This window comes from Corvus hawaiiensis, chromosome 3 (assembly GCF_020740725.1).
Source record: "Corvus hawaiiensis isolate bCorHaw1 chromosome 3, bCorHaw1.pri.cur, whole genome shotgun sequence".
Classification (NCBI taxonomy): Eukaryota; Metazoa; Chordata; class Aves; order Passeriformes; family Corvidae; genus Corvus; species Corvus hawaiiensis.
Window position 1 is genome coordinate 62,052,621 of NC_063215.1, and position 18,374 is coordinate 62,070,994.

General features: G+C 39.3%; 1 protein-coding gene across 1 annotated transcript in view; it reads right to left on the minus strand.

The window, feature by feature from the left end:
* The window catches only part of NOX3 (NADPH oxidase 3), a 39,513-nt gene extending 22,032 nt beyond the window's left edge, over positions 1-17,481 (minus strand). The window contains exons 1-6 of the mRNA XM_048298636.1: positions 17,437-17,481; positions 16,676-16,771; positions 16,363-16,473; positions 14,478-14,562; positions 5,825-5,970; positions 2,581-2,762 (exon numbers count right to left, since the gene is read on the minus strand). Of these exons, the coding sequence (XP_048154593.1) occupies positions 2,581-2,762; positions 5,825-5,970; positions 14,478-14,562; positions 16,363-16,473; positions 16,676-16,771; positions 17,437-17,481 (665 nt within the window). The remainder of the gene's footprint in view (positions 1-2,580; positions 2,763-5,824; positions 5,971-14,477; positions 14,563-16,362; positions 16,474-16,675; positions 16,772-17,436) is intronic.
* Between the last annotated feature and the right edge of the window lie 893 nt (positions 17,482-18,374).

An 18,374-nucleotide genomic window follows, 5' to 3' on the forward strand; every position in this document is an offset into this window, starting at 1 on the left:
TTGACCAAAGGCAAGAAGTGTGCTATAATATTGATATCCATCAGTGCAGCTGAAGTGCAGAGCCCTTGCATAGAAAATGTACATTTTACTTTATGTGGCAAAATTTGATTTCCAAGTTCTTTGGAGTAGGCTCTTTCACCTCCTCTGTATTTGAGCATCTGGTAGTGTTTAGTAAAGTGATAAAATTTAATAGTGACAGACCTTCTCTTTCCTTTACTGCTTTCTAAATGCATTTTTTAAAACTACAAATAAAGTTGGAAGAGTGTAATTAGATGTACACTCTCTAAACATACTAAATTCTAGCTTCCTTACTTCTGAGAATGTTAATGATGTGATTTTTTCAAAATATATCAATCCTAACTGTTCAGTTTAAATGGGTTTCACCTGGTGTTGATTGTGGGCAGAGAAGGAAGATTTTTATGGGGACAGCCTGTTTGTTTCATATTGTTTCTCTGAATTTTCGCTTGCATACTTAGTTTGGCTCTGCCACCTGTTCAGACAGAAAGAAAAGGAGTTAGGTTGAGTGAGGTCTGTTCAGCCACCTGGGAAGGAGAAAGAAGTGGGAGGTGGATGAAACTTTGGGGTTTGACTCTTTTTCATTACCAGGGTAGTGGTAGGGATGTTCTGGGGCAGAAGGAAGCTCTGTTGCAGTGCACTCCCAGCCTGGAGCGAGCAGAGTGCTCATTGAATGGTATTGATAGGGCTCTTCAGCCAGTGTCCCATTTTTGGGGAAGTCTCTGCCTGAGTAGTGCTGGTCAGCTGGCTAGACAGAGGGAGCTTACAAAGCTGGAGGTTTTAAAGGGTTCATTATAGTAGTTTGAAGTTAGATTCTAAAAGTTTTGCCAGAGAGGGAGGGGAGAGGGCCAGGATATGGTTTACAGCATTTGCTTGCAGCTCTGCCTCTGTAAAATGGGACTAATTGTAAAATGGGCCAACTTCAGGAACACTGAAAGCCAAATTGGATGTGGCAACTCTCAAACCACAAGGAAAGAGGTGAGAAAAGTAACACGCCACAAAACATTGTACTGGCCTGTTCCCTGCCTCATGATGATGCCATCCATGTACCTCCAGAGAGCAGGCACATGCACATGCTTCTGTGGGCTAGGAAGTTCCACTCTGTCAAAGAGTCGTGGTCTGTACATACTTCAGTGGTGGGCAATAGCATCTGAGTATTTTATTAAATAGACATAAAAAGCATATTATGATAATAAGGACAGGCTGATAGGGTTTTTAGCAACCTGGTGTAGTGGGAGGTGTCCCTTCCCATGGCAGGGGGGTTGGAACTAGATGATCATTATGGCCCTTCCAACACAAACCATTCTGTGATTTTGTGAACACCAAATGTCTGTCCTTGGATCTGCAAAGCTTAACTACAGCTCGCGGCCATGTGCACACAAGCTAGGCAGCAGGAAAAGATCTATGGAGCAAAGCAATCTTTGTTGAGGGCCCCTCACTGGACATGGTTGAGGGCTACCTAGGGTTTAGGACTAAGTCTGGCTTGGTCCTGTGAATGGATCACTGGTTAGCTCTTGGCACACAGCAATGTGTTCCTGTGAGTGTATTTCCACCCCAAACACTGGGTTTTGCAGCCCAGGTATTGTACCATGATATGAGCCAAACCTAGGCGGTGAGGAAGACCATGAGATTTACCTCAAAACTGCACTCACTGAATTAGAATGTGAATGTAGACTCACATGAATGCTATCACACAGAAATGAGAAAAGGAAATGGAGGATAGCACACAAGTGAGAAGCAGATTTTGCCAGTGGAGCTGGAAACAGAAGATAGAAATGTTTTCAGCTTTAAGCACCTTCCTGCTCTCACTTTGCATTGACAGAGGATTGATCAGTCCCTGAGCTTCTCAGGAAAGGTCCTATGAATCTGCTGTCCCTCACTGTAAGAAATAGAATCCTCTTCTAAGAGGACAGAACTTTCTTTTGTGCTGAGGAACAGGGAGACAATTAGCAACCAGGTAGTCATCTGTGTCCATAAAAGCCATCTGACTGGGCTAGTCACAAGGCTGAGTTGTTTGTTACTGTAGTCATTTAAACCTGGTTTGTAGTATAGTACCTAGCGCTACTACACAGTATGTCTGTATGGTGAGGAAATTTGGGGTTCTGGTCCTTGCAGAGAAAGGTCAAAATCACTTTACCTTTATGGATGCAGAGGAGAATGGCCATGGACACCTACCATAGGGTAAGCAACGTGCTGAAAGCTTCTCGATCTTCTACAAGGTCTCTTGCAAAATGCCTTACAAGAGCTATGAGCATAAGGTCTATCCCTTACCAGTTTGAATCTACAAAGATTTGATTCCTGATCTATAATGTCCCCAGTTCCCAAGCATGAAAGTTCATTCACTGGTAAGGTGGAGGTTATAAAATGGTAGAAGAGTGGCTGAATAAACTAAAGGACACTTTCAGTCCTCAGAAAAGTGATGTGTTTTAACTTCAGTGTTCTCATTTTGTAATCTCACCAAAGATCCCAGCAGTTTATTAGTAGAAAGGCGCAGGATTGTAGATTTAGATGGTGTTTCATCTCAACTGTGTACATATACCCCATGTAGTTCATGCAGACACTTACCCCATACCATGGATTATTAAACCAGTGAAGAAAACCACAAAGAGGTGATGGGTGTACCAGAACACCTCATAGCATGACCTTCTGATGAGCTCAGTGGATGAAGTCATGATCAGAATTAAAGCCACAGTTATCACAACTCCAGTTATTCCAGCTATGGTAGTTAGTACTTCTCCTGCTGTGTTCTAGAATAAGAATACATTATTAGTATTAGTACTAGTAGTTATTGTTGTTATAATTGTTACTTTTATTACTATTTCTGGTTTTTTTTTTATTATTGTTTCTGTTGCTGCTATTACATGTGAAGCCAAAATCTTCAGCATAGGAACAAAACCAGAACAGGACATAGAAGCAAGGCAAGCCTTCATTTTAACATAGAACAGCATGGAAAGACATCCCTCTGCTCCATTTCTACTCCGGCTTATTCCAAACAGATATGTAAATATTTGCTGCCACTTAGTTGTTTCAGGAATTGAAAGGAGGAAATTAGACAGTCTCATTCATACTTTTATCAATTTTGCTTACATAAAAGTGTGTCACAAATAAAGAAAAATCATTAGAGAAATAAGATTAAACCTAGAAGTGTAATAAAGAAAACAGTACTAGAAACCAGCTTATTTATGTGAGGGTGATAAAGTCAGGTGCTAAGACACCTGCAGCCATAAAGGTGTGGAACTCTTTTGTGCTTGCTTTACTTCAAAGTTTGTGGGGCTGTAGCAGCCCTGAAATGGTGTACAAAGGTGGCATACTCTCATTTACCTAAAAAACGTATCTTGTTTGCCTGTTCCTTACATTTATCTCCAGATGCACTGCATAATACTTGGGTTTATTTTTTAAAAGACATATTTATATTTACATTTTTGTTCTTGTCAGTGATTAAACATTAATATGCGGGCTAGAAAATGTTCTTTCTTGTTCATGACTCACAGATGTCAGCACAGGTCTGGTATATCTGTCTAAACCCACCGAAATAAACTGAAGTGAGAGTGAAGACATATTTTGAACACAACAGTCAGATGCTGATTGCAGTTATAAGGTGCAAATCATGAAGAACAGTAAAAATCTCACATGCAAGATGAGAATCAAGCTAAATATGCCATCAGAGTGTAAATGAAGTCCCCATTTGGCCTACAAAGCATGTATATCTGTTTTCCCTGTGCTGATGCACAGGAATGAAGGAGCTCAGCACATCCTCTGGATCCTGATTTGGTTCTACAGCTTAATACACTAGGAGGAAAAAAACAACCCTCTATTGTACTTGTAAAGTGCACTCATTTGATTTGGAAATCCTAGAGGTGATAAAATTCCACAATGCCATTTTTACAGTCACTTTTTACAGTAAAATAATTCCTTCAAATATTCACACTTGACGGCACACAGTACATTTTCAAATTGGTACCTGTGAAGAGTGTGTTCAGATCCTATTACATATTAACAGGATTGATCTAGGTGATATTTTGAACATTTCCACTACAGTGGCTAGTTTGAATGCTGAGATGAAAAAAGGCAAAATGTCAAAGACACTTAGTACACTGCTTCAATGGCAGTAGGATGAAACTGCAAAGAAAGCCTGAATTGTTGATCTCAGAACTTTCTTCTCTGAAGTTAGAAGCAATCTTTTGTTTGCTTCCCTTCATAATTTATTAATTCTGAGTTTAGCTACTGAGACACAAGTGAGTGATAAAAGAAATATAAATATTAGAGGTTAGAGTAAAATCTAGGCTGTAAATTGAAAGGTAATTATGGAGTGTATTGCTGTGAGAAATCTGAGAAAGAATCTCAAAATATTCCAGCCTTCCTCCTCAAGGGTATTTAGGATCTTAATGCTAATTAGAGGCCTACCTCACAATTATATCACTATGGGAATGCTTAGTGGAGAAAAAAATGCTTACTGAAAGATGGTAAGTTCCTCTGCAGAGCTGTGAGCTTTGTTCTGCTCCTGGGGAGCACCTCACGGGCATGCAGTGAAAGTGGTCACTGGGTGTACTGAAAGACTTGGCAGCTGAGCCTTTGGCTTGCTGTCCTGTTCTGATAAACCTGACTGCTATGTTGACACTAACATGAAGATTTTTGCACTCACACCACTGACTACATCAATTTGTTTGATTTTCTTCAAAAGTGAACTTGTTTACTTGTTTGTTTTGAAAGATGCAAACCCCATGCTATCTAAACTGGAAAGGAACTAAGAAAAAGCAGGACAAGCCTTGCAGCTTAAAAGCACTATTGAATCCTATCAGTGGTTGTCCAGCCATCTTCTCACTTGATTTCTTGTTTCAGTGGAGCACATCACTGTTTGAAAGAGCACCACTCCATGGTGTTCAAGGAGTCCTTATTTCATGCTGTCTATGTGGGAATTTTCGAAAGAGTAGAACAGTATGCATGGGAGTCTCATCAAGGCCATTTCAACCCTGGAATATGTAACTATGCAACAGGATACACAAGGAAACATAACATAAATGTGATGTGTGCTATAATGGGATAAGGAAAAAAAAGCTGATTAACTTTTGCATGGCTTACATGCATTCTCTGCATGCTCAGCTTTTCTTTATGTTATGAATATTATAAGGAAGACCTTACAGTTCTGTTGTGGGTTATCCAAGACAGTGACAGGAGTCACTTTTTTCCCCAAAACAAGCAGGACTATTTATTTGCAGGGTTGAGGATTCTGTAGGTCTGCTAGGCTCTGAAAAGCACACAGCAGCTGTAGCTTCCCCCTGTCCTGCTTCCCATATGCAGCAACCCTGTGGGTGGTTTCGAAGGTGCTCTTCCCTGGGCAGCCACACTTGACACGTAATGAGGCAGGATCAGCCCTCAGATTGGGAAGGTGCTGCACCACCATGGGGAGACACAAATAGCAAATGTGAAAGAAATATTGTGAAGCACTATTGCTGTTTGGTTATTTTCCTTTCTGAAAAGAAGTTGTGTTTGTTCCTTGTATTTATAGTTTAGTTTTGGGAGTTTTTAAAATTCTTTGCAGGTTTATTTAATTGCCTACTATCCACAACACTCCTTATCCTCCCCCCACCAGCTGTCTCCTGACAAACTAATTAAAATACTATAGACATTTCTTTGAGCTTAGTAACCTGAAAATTGCAGCTCTGAGTAAGTGTTTTCAGCTGAAATTGAGGTTGACCTTTGGCAGCACCTTCTCGCTCTGGTTAAAAGGCTTTGAAATACAGTTTTTCCGACAATAGAATCCACAGAGGAAAACTTTTTAGATGAGGAAACCTAAAAAGTGACAGCTTACTGTTTCATAGGTCCTGATTGGGTTCAAGTAGCTTTCATTTGGGCTCTTGCCAAGACCAGAAAGTTTATTCCGTAACTCCCCAGCTTCTTTCGACTGGCTGGAATGATACCGCTCGATGTTGATCAAGTGGGCAATAATATGGATGGCTGTGGGAGAGAAAGAGTGGTGCGAAATTACAGGCACACTTGTATGTGCCCACAGTGCCAGAAGGAACTTCATTATGCACACTGCGAACTATTTGAAAAGCTCAGACTAAATTGAGAGTTTTGCATGGATTAAGCTGACAATAAAAAGAGAATTTTATCAACTGCGTGTCTAATATGAAGTGACTGCTTCACAGTGGAGAGGATAGGAACGGCTCCAGGGTCACCTCCCAGGTTTACAGTCAAGTGCCCTGCAGTCTCCAGTGTCATCAAAGGAGCACCTCTCGAGAGTTGACATAAAAGTGTATGTCTCTGATTTTAAATTGTTTAAAATTATGTAAACTGATAAAAATTCCTATTTTTAATTAATATCCTAGAATGTGCAATGGCTTACCCTTCCTACACAGGACACTGAGTTGACTGGTTTAGGCATGGACCAGTTTGCAACTTGCACTAGAGTTGCTTTCAAAATCTGTCCCCTATTAACAAGTAGCTGTAGCATTACTTTATGCAGGTGGAGTCTGGGGAAGCCACTGGAACTATAATTTAAAGGGAGAAGAGCAAATCACAGTGTTGGATCTGGTTTGTCCTGAGTATCATATGTCACCTCTACTTCTGGCCTGCTTCCAAAAGGTATATGAAATGGTCAGTTTAGAAAAATGCCTTAGACTGAAGTAAGAATTCCCCTGTAATTATTTTCTTGGGTGGAAAGAGTATAATTTCAAGAGTGGAAAAGGAAGGACTTTGTTTTATTACTGGCTAACAAAGATAAAGTTGTAATCAAGCTAGGTGCAGAGTTTCATTTTTCAATATGAGAGATTCTCAAATCCATTACATGAAATTTGTAATTAATGCAAGATATTAAATGCCAAAGGATGAAAAAATGACAGTGAAAGATAATTATATGTTTACAGCAGAGCTATTTCTAGTTTTTATAATTAGCTTCCTGTTATCATCTCTCCTTCAGTGGTTATCTGTTTCTGTCCCTGACCATGTAAAAAACCTTTCTAAAAGGCAGTATTTGTAGTCAACCAAATATGATCTTCCCTGAACAATATTTTCAAAAAGATCCTCTCCTCTCCTCTCCTCTCCTCTCCTCTCCTCCCCTCTCCTCCCCTCCCCTCCCCTCCCCTCTCCTCCCCTCTCCTCCCCTCCCCTCCCCTCCCCTCCCCTCCCCTCCCCTCCCCTTTCTTCTTGCCTTTTTCTGCCTCTTTTTTAACCATAACTATGTGGATGAAAGTAATGTCTTATTATACTAGTTACTGTGTACTCATAGATGTAAACAGAGGATTAATTGCATAAGGACCTTGGTATTGCTGGTCTTTTATGTGCCTATCCACTTAGTGGACTCCCTCACTCCACATGCTGGAGTCCAGCTCCTCTGCAGCACCTGGGGACAGCTGTGTCCACAGGAATATGAGTTAAAGTAGAATGCTGGCCATAGAAATGGTTAAAGTAGCCAGTCCAAGAAGGTAAAACCTTCCTTCCAACAGTAGGTTATCCCAGGTGTCCAAGAGAGAGGCTGTTTTCACTGTGTACTTCTGAGGTAATCCTTTTACAGCAGTAGATGTGCTGTGGTTGGTTGATTGTCAGGATGCACTTTATTCAAAATGTAGTGTTAACTAAGGGACTCCCCCCACCACTCCTTGACACCTGCTTCACCTCATTGCCTCATGCTTAGATATTCACTGGGAGATGAAAGACCTATTTTAAAATCCTTGTTACATTAAATTTAAAGTAAGGATTTAAACTAAATCACATGTCCTAGTCACTGGGTTGACTGGTTATTCTATTTTGAGCTGTCTCCTGATGAAACCCTTAATAAAAATAATCCAATATTTATTGATACAGGCATCCCACGTGAATATCCTGAGCACCCCAACTGCAAAATCAAGCTCCCATTTCTCCTGAATCTTTGGCCCAATGATAATAAATTTATACAAGCTGGAATAGCTTCAGCAGGATGGAGACTGAATCCAAATGGGTATGAACTGCACAGAGATAAAATGAGCCTGGAAATTAGAAGACAGATTCAAACCATCAAAGGAATGAGACTCTAAAATAACCTTTCAATAAACGGGATAATGGGATCAAGCAATCTAAGCAGCTTTCAGCCGAAGGTTGGTCATTTTATGAAATGGTGTACATGACATGACTGTGAGCGTCAGAGGGCACTGGCCTCAGTGGCCCAGCATGTCCTGCACGTGTTGTTATGGATTAGGTGCTGCATGTGAAACAACCTGGCCAGCATCAGGTGGGAGATGCTTCCTGGAGCCTGTGCAGGAGAGCGTGCTTCCAGCACCCCGGCAGTGCTGGGACACTGGAAGGAAGGTTCACTGGACAAGCAGCGAGTGAGATGTGTGGATTTAGGCCATCAAAACCCAAGAGCTCAAGAAGCTCTGAGCTGCATGGTTTAGATGGCAGCTGTGTGGGGGCTGTGGCAATCTGTTCCCCAGTGTACAACTGATGTATAATCAGTATATAAACACTGTTTGTGTATTTAAGTGTAACAGCACATTTAAGTGCTGAGTGGGAAGGACGGAACTGTTCCTACAAGGGGCTCCTTTCAGAACAGATGTGTTGGCCCGGTAAGGATGTCATCTGATCCAGCTGGAAGGGAACCAAGTCACTGCTTGATGAGGGCCTGATTTCTTTGACATCTGAAAGAGCTCACTCATAGGACAGGAGTGTGGGGTAAAAGTCTTTGGTAAGTTGTGGAGTTACATCCTGCACATTGTCTAGTATGGGCTAAGGGAAAGAGGAAAGAAAACTTTCAAAGGATGGAAAACCCTGATAATGAATCTCTAAGTGGACTTCTACTAAGCAGTTTTATTTTGGCATCTATTATTGATTACTGTAACTTGGGCCTCTTGTTCTCTATACCTACAGGATGCTCTTTATAACTCAGGTACGATGTAATAGTCCCCATAGCTTAGATACCATGAGAGTTTCACACAGTTAGGATCCATAGTGCTATTTTACCAAAGCTTGCCTGCAGCCTGTCAGCTGCAGGTTTTGGATTATATTTGCTCATTTAGAACAGTGACATTGACTAATTGTGGAGATTTAAATTGGTGTTCATAGCAAAAGATGCTTTCTCCCTTTCACCTTCAAAACAACAGATTTTTTTAAGTGATACTGCAGACTATAAAGTATTCCCATGAAATGATGACATTTCTGTTGTTTATAAGGCTACAAAATCTTGTACTTTCCCCGAAGTGCAGGATTCCACGTGATTTTTAAAAGTTCTAGTCATGTTGGCAGTGACAGGATACCTAATGCTATCTGCTAAATGATGAGTGTTGAGAGTGAAATGAGGTGCCAGTTTTCTCCAGACAGACAGAGGTCCACATTTCCTAACAGAGTATTTTTAGTTTTGGACAGAAAAAAAATTGGTCAAATGGATATAGCTTCTCAAGAAGGTCTTGAGACTCTGGTTTGATGAAGAGTACTCATGTTGCAACTTTCCCCTGGAAGAAGAGATCCACTTCTGGCAACCTAGCCCAGTAAGATTTTTCTGCAGGCTATTAGAGGACACTGTCTTTTCCATCTGCATATTGTTCTGTTCCCCTGTGCTTCTGTCAATGGAAACATAATCATGCCTTCTTCTTTGGGATCTACCACATCTTCCCTTCTGGGTGACAACCTCTCCAGGTTTCATCTGACAGGTCGAGGATATTACAAGTGTAGAAGACTTCCAGAATGAACAGGAGAGTTGTTGTTGTTGGGGTTTTTTTCTGCAAGCTATTCTGTGGTAAATGTTAATGTACAGAGCATAATGATACATTGAAAAATATTAACATTCAAACTAATGATGTACTGAATATGTTGGTTTACCTGAGTCTCCCATGATCTTACATATTGCCTGGAGTGTTATTAGATTAATACTTCTGATGGTTTTTTTGTGCTGCTAGCAAAAAATGATGCAATCTAAAAATGAATTATAGCTGGATGGTAAGAGTAATGCAAAGATCTAATTCCATTTTCAGTGCGGTTCATTTAATGTATAATAGTTGTAGCAGAATAAAGTCTGGCACCAAGCACATTGCCATTAACTAAAATATTTTACATCCCTAAAGTGCATTTTCTGAAGGTCTTTGCATCTGCAGTGTATAGGATTTACAAAGCAATTCCAAAATTAATATGCAGATTTCTGAAATTTGAGCTTACCACAGTTGTTAGTTTTTTCCTCTGCACCACTTATCTAAGTTAACCATGAGTGCAAAGTTTAAGGGACTACATCTCAGGATTTTCAGTTCATATTTTTTTTCCCTCAGTCTGCATGTCCAAATAAAACACATGGAAAAGTAATCCAATCTTTTAAACAAAGTTCTTTTTTATAACAGTTCATGAAGACTGAAGGATTTTGACTGTTGTTTTTAATGACATGTGGAACCTCTGAAGCACTTAACATACATTAATTTGTATTTGACCCTGAGACATTCTATCTAGTCCACCTCTGAGATCAAATAAAAGGTTTTATTGGAAGGAGAGAGGGAAGAAAAGGGTTGCTATTAGAGCATGGTGTTTACTGTACATATCCTTAAATACAAAGAGATGTAATTAAATTATCTTGAAAGTATGGTCAATTTAGTTAGTCTTATTCAGCCAATTGTGCCTTCAGTGAAGCATGAACAACTCTCATTGAACTAAACAGAAATTTCATGTGTTTATCTGAGGACAAGGTTTCACTTTCTCTTTTTCTGCATGCCCGTACAGGATAATAATCAAATTGGAGCTTGCTGCTGGCAGTTAAACATTTTGATTAACCAGCCTATCATGATAAAGTCAACGGGTCAAATCCTGGCCTTTCTGCCCACAGCAAAGAGAACAACTTTGCAGGCAGATAACCCAGGCGTGGAGAGTTCTGCCCCCAACCAAGGCTGGGGTTCTTTTTGCCGCCCATTCTTGTGCCATTCCTAGTTACTCAGAACCCCTAATTCGACTTCATGCTGCCTTTGTGAACTAAAAAGCTGCAGGTTGTGTAAAAATTAAACACACACATGCTTGCATTCTGTTTTGTTTTAAAGAACGGTTATAAACATCAAAGAAGAACACGACTTGGACCATTTTTTATCTTAGCTGGAAGCCTATAATCTTCAATTTAATATAGTTTCCTTCCTAGTACTTGCACTAAGTCTGGATTTAAACAATCTGACTGGAAAAAAAAAAAGTTTAATGGAAGTTTGATTTTCTGTAATTTCTGGGAGTACAACACTGAGATATCAGCTAAACGTCTTTTGAAGATAAGCATCTGCTTCCGTGAAAACTTAATCGCTTACACAAAAATGTTACTCAGGTAACATTTAACCAAAGCCATTCACATAGTCTACAAAAAAATGGTTGAAAATGGAAAGCTTTCCCAGTATTTTTAGCTATAGATTTTTCAGTGCTCGTCAGAAGCCAAACACACCTGGCATTGCCACACTTCTTTCTGCATTTTGCATGTTTTTAAAGGAAATCACACTTCTGGAATTTTTAAGGTGCTGGAACCACCATTTCAAACAGCCTAACTCCAAAGAACCTAGCTGTCCTTCCCCTATTTTCCCTTAACTGCTTAAACTTTATTAATATCATAATTCAAAATTGTTGGAGCAAAGTATCTATAGAACCTCTCTGCAAACACCAAAACAATGCAAGTAGTTTGTTCTTTAAGATAAGCACGCCATATCAAAGTAAAAAAAAAAATCTCCGCAATACTCCCCACTTCGGAAAATGTATGAATGTGCTTTTTTGAGAGGATAAAAACAATATAGTAAGAGGTAGGTGTTGTAGAAAACATTATTTACTATCTCTCTTAGTGTCTAACTTTCAGGCCACTGGGTCTCAACTGAAAAGTCTCTTTTCCATTAGAAAGCACAGAATTATTTGCACTGATCAAACTAAGAGTGCATAAAACTCTGATTTTATTCTAGCAGAGTTACAGGTCTATAAGGAAGATTTATTAGTGGGTGAATAACTCCCAGACAGCTCTTATCACAGACAGGCATGCAGAACGCAGGAAGCCAAACTAAGCAGAATTCCCTTTACTGAATTTTCAATGATGCCCTTGATTATAGATAGCATTGTTTACTCTCTCTTTTTCCTCCAACTTCCCTCTTCCACTAGTCTCTAATTATATCCCTTTATGACCTGACCAATTAAAGCCTGCTCTTGAATTTGTATTAGAGCTGATGAAAAATTAAAGGCACAGATGTACTTTGTTCAAGGCCAGGCACACCTCAGCTGAGCTAGCTGCCTGTTAGAAGCCAGACAATACTAATGTTGCACTGACTATTTTTAGCACACTATTAAATAAATATGCTGGAATAACACCACCTGGGAAGCCAAGATGAATACACGTTACTTTAATAATAAAGGAGTTTACAATTTTATATTGTGAGGCTAAGCTTACTGATCTGATCTTCAAATTGGTTTAACTTCTTGCTGCCACATTTAGGCTATTGATCATACAAGGGAGAACATCCATTTAACTAAGAATTACTAAATTGCAATAGACTAATAGGAGTTGACTATGTTTTTGTGTAATAAAAGGGAATATAGGTAGCACTAGGATAAATAATGTGTTAGTTGAGAGGAAAATGGCATCTATTTACACACCATTTTAACACTGTTAGATTTTATTAAAAAGGATTCAGTGTACTTGTGGGTACCACTGAAATGTTGCTTTTCTGTCACAATATGTTCTGTAGATTTTATATTTTTATGAACTTAAAATTTAATTTCAGGCAATTGAGTTTCTGGCCATTCTTTATGCAAGTCTGACTCTACAGTGATGTAGTGTTTTTCCAAATATGAAAGATGTTTCTCACTTGACTGTTAAGGAAGCAGGAATTCATATGTTGTCATGCTTTGTTCATTGGACTTCCCCATATTGTGTTTTCTTTCTCAAATATCTCATCACCTATTTTTCCATTTTATATTTTAGGGAAAAAAATCAACCAACCCAAATAACTACTCAAAAATGAGCCCTTGATTTCACTCTAGAGAGTGATTTAAATGAGAATTTTATGATGATGCTTTCTGTCATTTCACATCGGCTTCTGTGTCTTTTTCCTTGAAATTAGTGAAGCCGTTAAAGTAATCACTTTTCTGAGAGACTTGCACTTCCCAACCTGTCCACTTTAATGCACTAGCAAACACTTTAATACTAATCTGAAAACCAAAAACATAAAAGGTTTGACTGTGCAGTTTTGCTTTCTTTTTGGAGCATGACCTATTATGCACAAAGCAAAGTTGGTTAATTTATATTCCTGGGTTGATTTCTGAATTAAAGAAGCAATGTTGCACTCTGTAGGAATCTGTTCTCTGGTGAAACTGAACTCTGATGAATGAGTGGACATGACAGATAAGTAATTCACCATAATACAATATAAGATGCACGTTTGCATCCTGTAGCCTTCCCCCCCTGAATTCTTTAGCATGACATACAGAAGACAAACATTAGCTATTGGTTCCTGTTGGCAATCCTGACTTCATATTCTTGTCTCATTGCATGAGGACATTAACAGCCTATACACGCAAAAGCAACTCTCTCATGCAGGCTGAAAAAGATATTGGGACCAGAATCCACCCTGACAGCCTGGGGGTAGAACTGGTACCCTGCAATGTCTTGTGCTTGCAAATAGCCCTGATTAATTCCTCTATCTCCTTCACATTTTCTCAGAGAACTATCTATCCATCTCTGTGTGCTCGTGTCCTTCTTCACACTGGCTTTTGTTCATTCCTCTCCGTACATCTCTTTTCCTCAAGCTATCTCCTGTTTCCCTCACATCCTCTGAATTCCTACAAACTTCAGTCTTCTCCAGGTCCTTTTACTATTTAGAGAACAGGAAGGTGCCATGTCTTTTCCCCAGCCAGGTGAACAAACACCTCAGTAAGCCACTAGGACCAGCAGAACAGATAAATTTTGATCTCAAGATGCTGTTTTTCCCTCAAGGAGGCCATTAATTTCTTACTAATGACTTAATGATTTAAGTAGGTGACTACTAAATAGTCACCTACTTAAAATAAATATTTAGGAATCCATTGTTTTTGAGAAACCTGCCTCTCTCAAATTCAGATTAAATATATTACCTGGTTGAAAAATTAGTGAAGATGTATTGTTGGGAAGATGTGTGGTATGGCTCATAAGCATCATTTCCTTACAGAATCAGATAGTAACGCTGTGTCATCTCCCAAAATATTTACCCTCAGGGATTCAATGAAAGTTATTTACACTAAATTTTAAGAGCACAAAATTGGTCAGATTAACTAAGTGGCAACTGGTGTTTACTATTCAGATGGAAAGTTTAGCGCGTTAACAGTCAAACTCTTCTCAAGCAAAAATGATTACAAATGGTTAATCAGATGGGACTCCTACACATATTTAAAACTGCAGTCAACAAATGATTGCACTAAAATATCACATCTCAGAGCTGATGGGGATTACAGCACTAGGCAGAATCACTGTGAAATTCAAAACAGTTCAAAGGCAAAGAAGAAAAAAATAAAACAAAAAAAAAGCTTACTTGCATTTAACGCTATTCCATAGGCAACCATCTTGTGAAATGTGATGTTTTTGTCAAGCTGTCTCCTCAGTGCTCCTCCACAGTACTTGGTGAAAAAGCAGAACTTGTTTTATAACATTCCTATTGGTGTTTACAACTCACATTTTGGAGAGGAGAAGAGTTCAGTACATTAGAAAATGGAATGCTGAAGGAATTCATTGGAAGCTTTGGGTTAGTTTTGGGGCTCAGGTACTTTTCTGAGTGACACTCCAGGGTTTCTGAAGCTATTCAGCCTATATAGGGGCTCAAAAAAGGGTTTGATAAAGCTCTGCTACACTTAGCTGTGATTTGTAAGTGGTTTATCTGAGCTGACATGAACTTATTTGCTGGTATAAGGACACCAGGCTGGGCCACCACCGCCTTGCAAGCTTAGCTTTAGCTGCACGAGCACATCTGAAGTGCTGGCAAAGCCAGCTTGCAATGAAAACATTTTGTCTGCTTTCAGGAAATGCACACCCCAGGAGGGTGAAGCTGTCTAGACCTCAGGTGGCTGCATGCTGATGTGTTACTGAGCTGTGCTCCCATTATTGGAAGGGCTCGGCAGTGGTGCGCTCACGGCCAGCTGGGTGCCCCTGTGCAGAGCCAGCCTGGGGCCAGGGGCCGGCTGCACTGAGCCAAAACCAACATGCTCTGCTGGAACCCAGACAGCACTCATGGACAGAATTCAGTCTCTGAGCGGTGGTGTGGGTGTCTGGATTGCTCACATGACGTGGCATGGTGCCATGACAAAGATGCTGGCATGTATCCATGTTGTTTCCCAGCTAATAAGTCTTCCAAAAATCTGGAGCACCACAGGGTGCGATGTCAATACACGGCACCTCCTTGGAGAGTCACAGGATCCAGCCTGGTGCTGGCCATGCTGGAGCCAGTCAAGTTGCTCTGTACCATGCTCCTCAAGAGCAGAATATTGTCCAGAAGAGCAAAATATTATCTGTGAGAAGAGTTCCATTTCTCTGAGTTCTTACTCAGCATCTAAGTGGGCATGCATATATTCTGTGCTAATTCACAAACTGATTCAGATGGCCAAGACGTCTTTTCTTTTCTTTTTGTGAAAGTACAACTCCTGAACTCAAAAAATTATATGTGTTCATTCCTAGCCTAAGAACTGCTTAACATCTAAGCCTAAAAATCAAGGAAACAAAAAAAAGGCAGAACTGAAACAAGAACCAGCTTACTATAAAAAAACTGTATCTTTCTATTTCTAAATTCCTGTTGTTCTTGGAGTCATGAAGTGATCAGTGATTTTTTACCCAAACATGTGGTATTGGAATTGGTCTGACTATAATAATTCAATGCAAGTTGAAGTTTTAGCTAATAGAGCTAATGCCTTAAGTACTTCCTATTCATGATTCCAAGGTTCATGTAAACACCTCTGAGCAGATGACCACTGTTACAAAAATGCATTTACCTTGAATGAGGATCTGAATGGTGGCCATTCAGACAGAAGTGTTTAAACATGTTCGTTATTATCTTTTGAACATTTTACTTCTTCAATTTTCACTTTGCAGCTACAGAGAATACACATGATGGATATGAATTTTCTCCATTTGGCCAAGTCGTATTATTATGTCCCTTTTTTCTGTAGCTTCTCACTTTTCTCTTCATGACACCATGCTATGCAGCAGCTGCCAAAATCAGTGTTGCATTTAGAGCACTGTGTTAAACAAGTCATTTGTTTCTCTTCAGTCATGAATACTGACAATTTAAATGGTAATAACTAGGCAATAGTGTACAGGCTTCTCTATCAAAAATTAAAATTCCTTGGAAAATGTTTGATATGGATAATACTGCTGAACTACGGAAATAAAAAAGAGGATAATATGGCTATTTGAGAAATGGTACTTACAATGCTTGCTCCTCTTAAGAATGAAATAAGGTTTCTACAGACTGGTAACAGGATTAGCATGCAGTTAAAATTAAGGCACGTTGCAGAAGCTCTTGCCCAAGCCAGGGTTGACTGTACATACAACAGCATAAAGAAATTAAATTACAAGCTTGGTATAGGAAGAGCAAAAGAGAGAAAATACTATATTAATATAATACTCTTATATGGGAAAATTACTGTTGAAGCATCAAAAGTTTTATGAAGGAGGTAAATAAAATCAGACTATGAATACATTCTTCTTGCGAAGCCCTTTAACAATCAATCTCATACTTACTCCCAGCATAATCCGTGTATAAATGTAAGCATTGTCATCTTCATACCAGTGGAAGGTATCAATAAACAAATACATGTTCAGTCCCAGCCACACCAGCTACAAAGCAGAGAGGCTACAGATTAGTGCCATTTATAGTATTTTTTAATGCATATAAAACTAGTTATGGTTATAGTTTTAAGAGAATCTGAGAGATGTTTCAAACTCTCAGTGTGCAATGCAGTTCTTGATCACAGATGATAGAAATCAAAAATCCTACTGGAATGAGGCTATCTTTTAGCAAATGCAGGGTTACAGTCCTACCCCCAGATCCCCAGCAGAAGATAAAAATGATGTTTGCTGTGTCATGTTAAACTTCCTCTTAAGCACAGACCTGCTCTCTAAAAAGGCAGTAAATGCTACCATGAAAAAAATCACAGAAATTGAGGGAATTAGGAGCTAAGAAAATTCCTTTCTCTGCTCTCCATACACAATCCACCAAACTGTCTGAAAAAGAATTCAGAATATAATATCAATTAGAATTGAAAACCCCTGCTCCCTTTATCTGAGGACTAAAGTACGTGGACTTAAAAATAATTAAAAATAAAACACTAAGACTTTAAATTGTTTTCAAGACTAGTTATAAAAAGGCTGCTGAATATTTTATAGCAAGTTTTACATTAAGCTGGGGAGTATTACTGTAAGCAAACATTAAAATGTCTTTTAAACAAGCTTAAAATATTTATATATATCCAATTAGATTTTTTAATGCTAAAAATACTCACTAATAACAGCACTGAGAGTTTTTCATTCAAAATCCAGCATCCCATCCTGAGTGCCTCTTCCTATGCTAGCAGCAGCTGACTCTTGCCTTTCAGTGTAACCTGAGTTCTCTGTCCATTCCTTGGGCTTTTCTACTAACTCCTTTTGTCTTTAGTTTTTAATAAGCACCTAGTGGGAGCATGAGTTCTCTCTAGGAATTTTCTAATTAAAGACTGCCTGACAAGAACAGATCGCCCAAGTGACATGTCTCATGATCTCTGTAAATAAAATGCTGGTCCTTGTCCAGTCCTTTCTCTCTCAGAGTCATTTCTCAGCAAATGAGAGATGCTGTCATTAAATTGGCCTTTTGTATTTGGGTATGCATGTATTTGGGTGGGGGTTTTTTGCTTTGTTTTTGTCATTTGAACAGGGTGCAACATTTCTTCAAGATTTGTCTTGTAATTCAGTTGCAAACAGCAGCATCCCTTATGTATGTATAATATGGGAGCATGTCCTGGTGAGGGCACTGCATTTACCCTTGGTTCCCCTTGCCAGAAGCTGTGCAAATTCTGCTTGTAGTAATCTCATTCTTTCTCTAGTAAAACGATTTCCTTAAGGCTTTCCTGACTAGCCTGTGAAGGAGACCTTTCTGTGAAAAAATAACTGAAAATATCTTAAAGTTGAAATGCTATCAAGCTCAGCTACTTTTTAAACCAGTGCTAATGGTCGTTAATATGAGCTAGGGGAACCATGAGAATGTTGTTACAAATGCTTTGAATGTGAACATTTACAAGGGATTTGCCTTGAGCTTTGTTTTTCTTGGATGATAAAATGAAGTATTATTTAACAAACTTTATGACAAACCATGTGCAGTAATTGGCCACTGTCCATTATGTAACTTGATATAGGCTGTCCCCCCAACCAGCCCCTTTATAGTAGCTTTGGTAATGCAGGAGCTAAC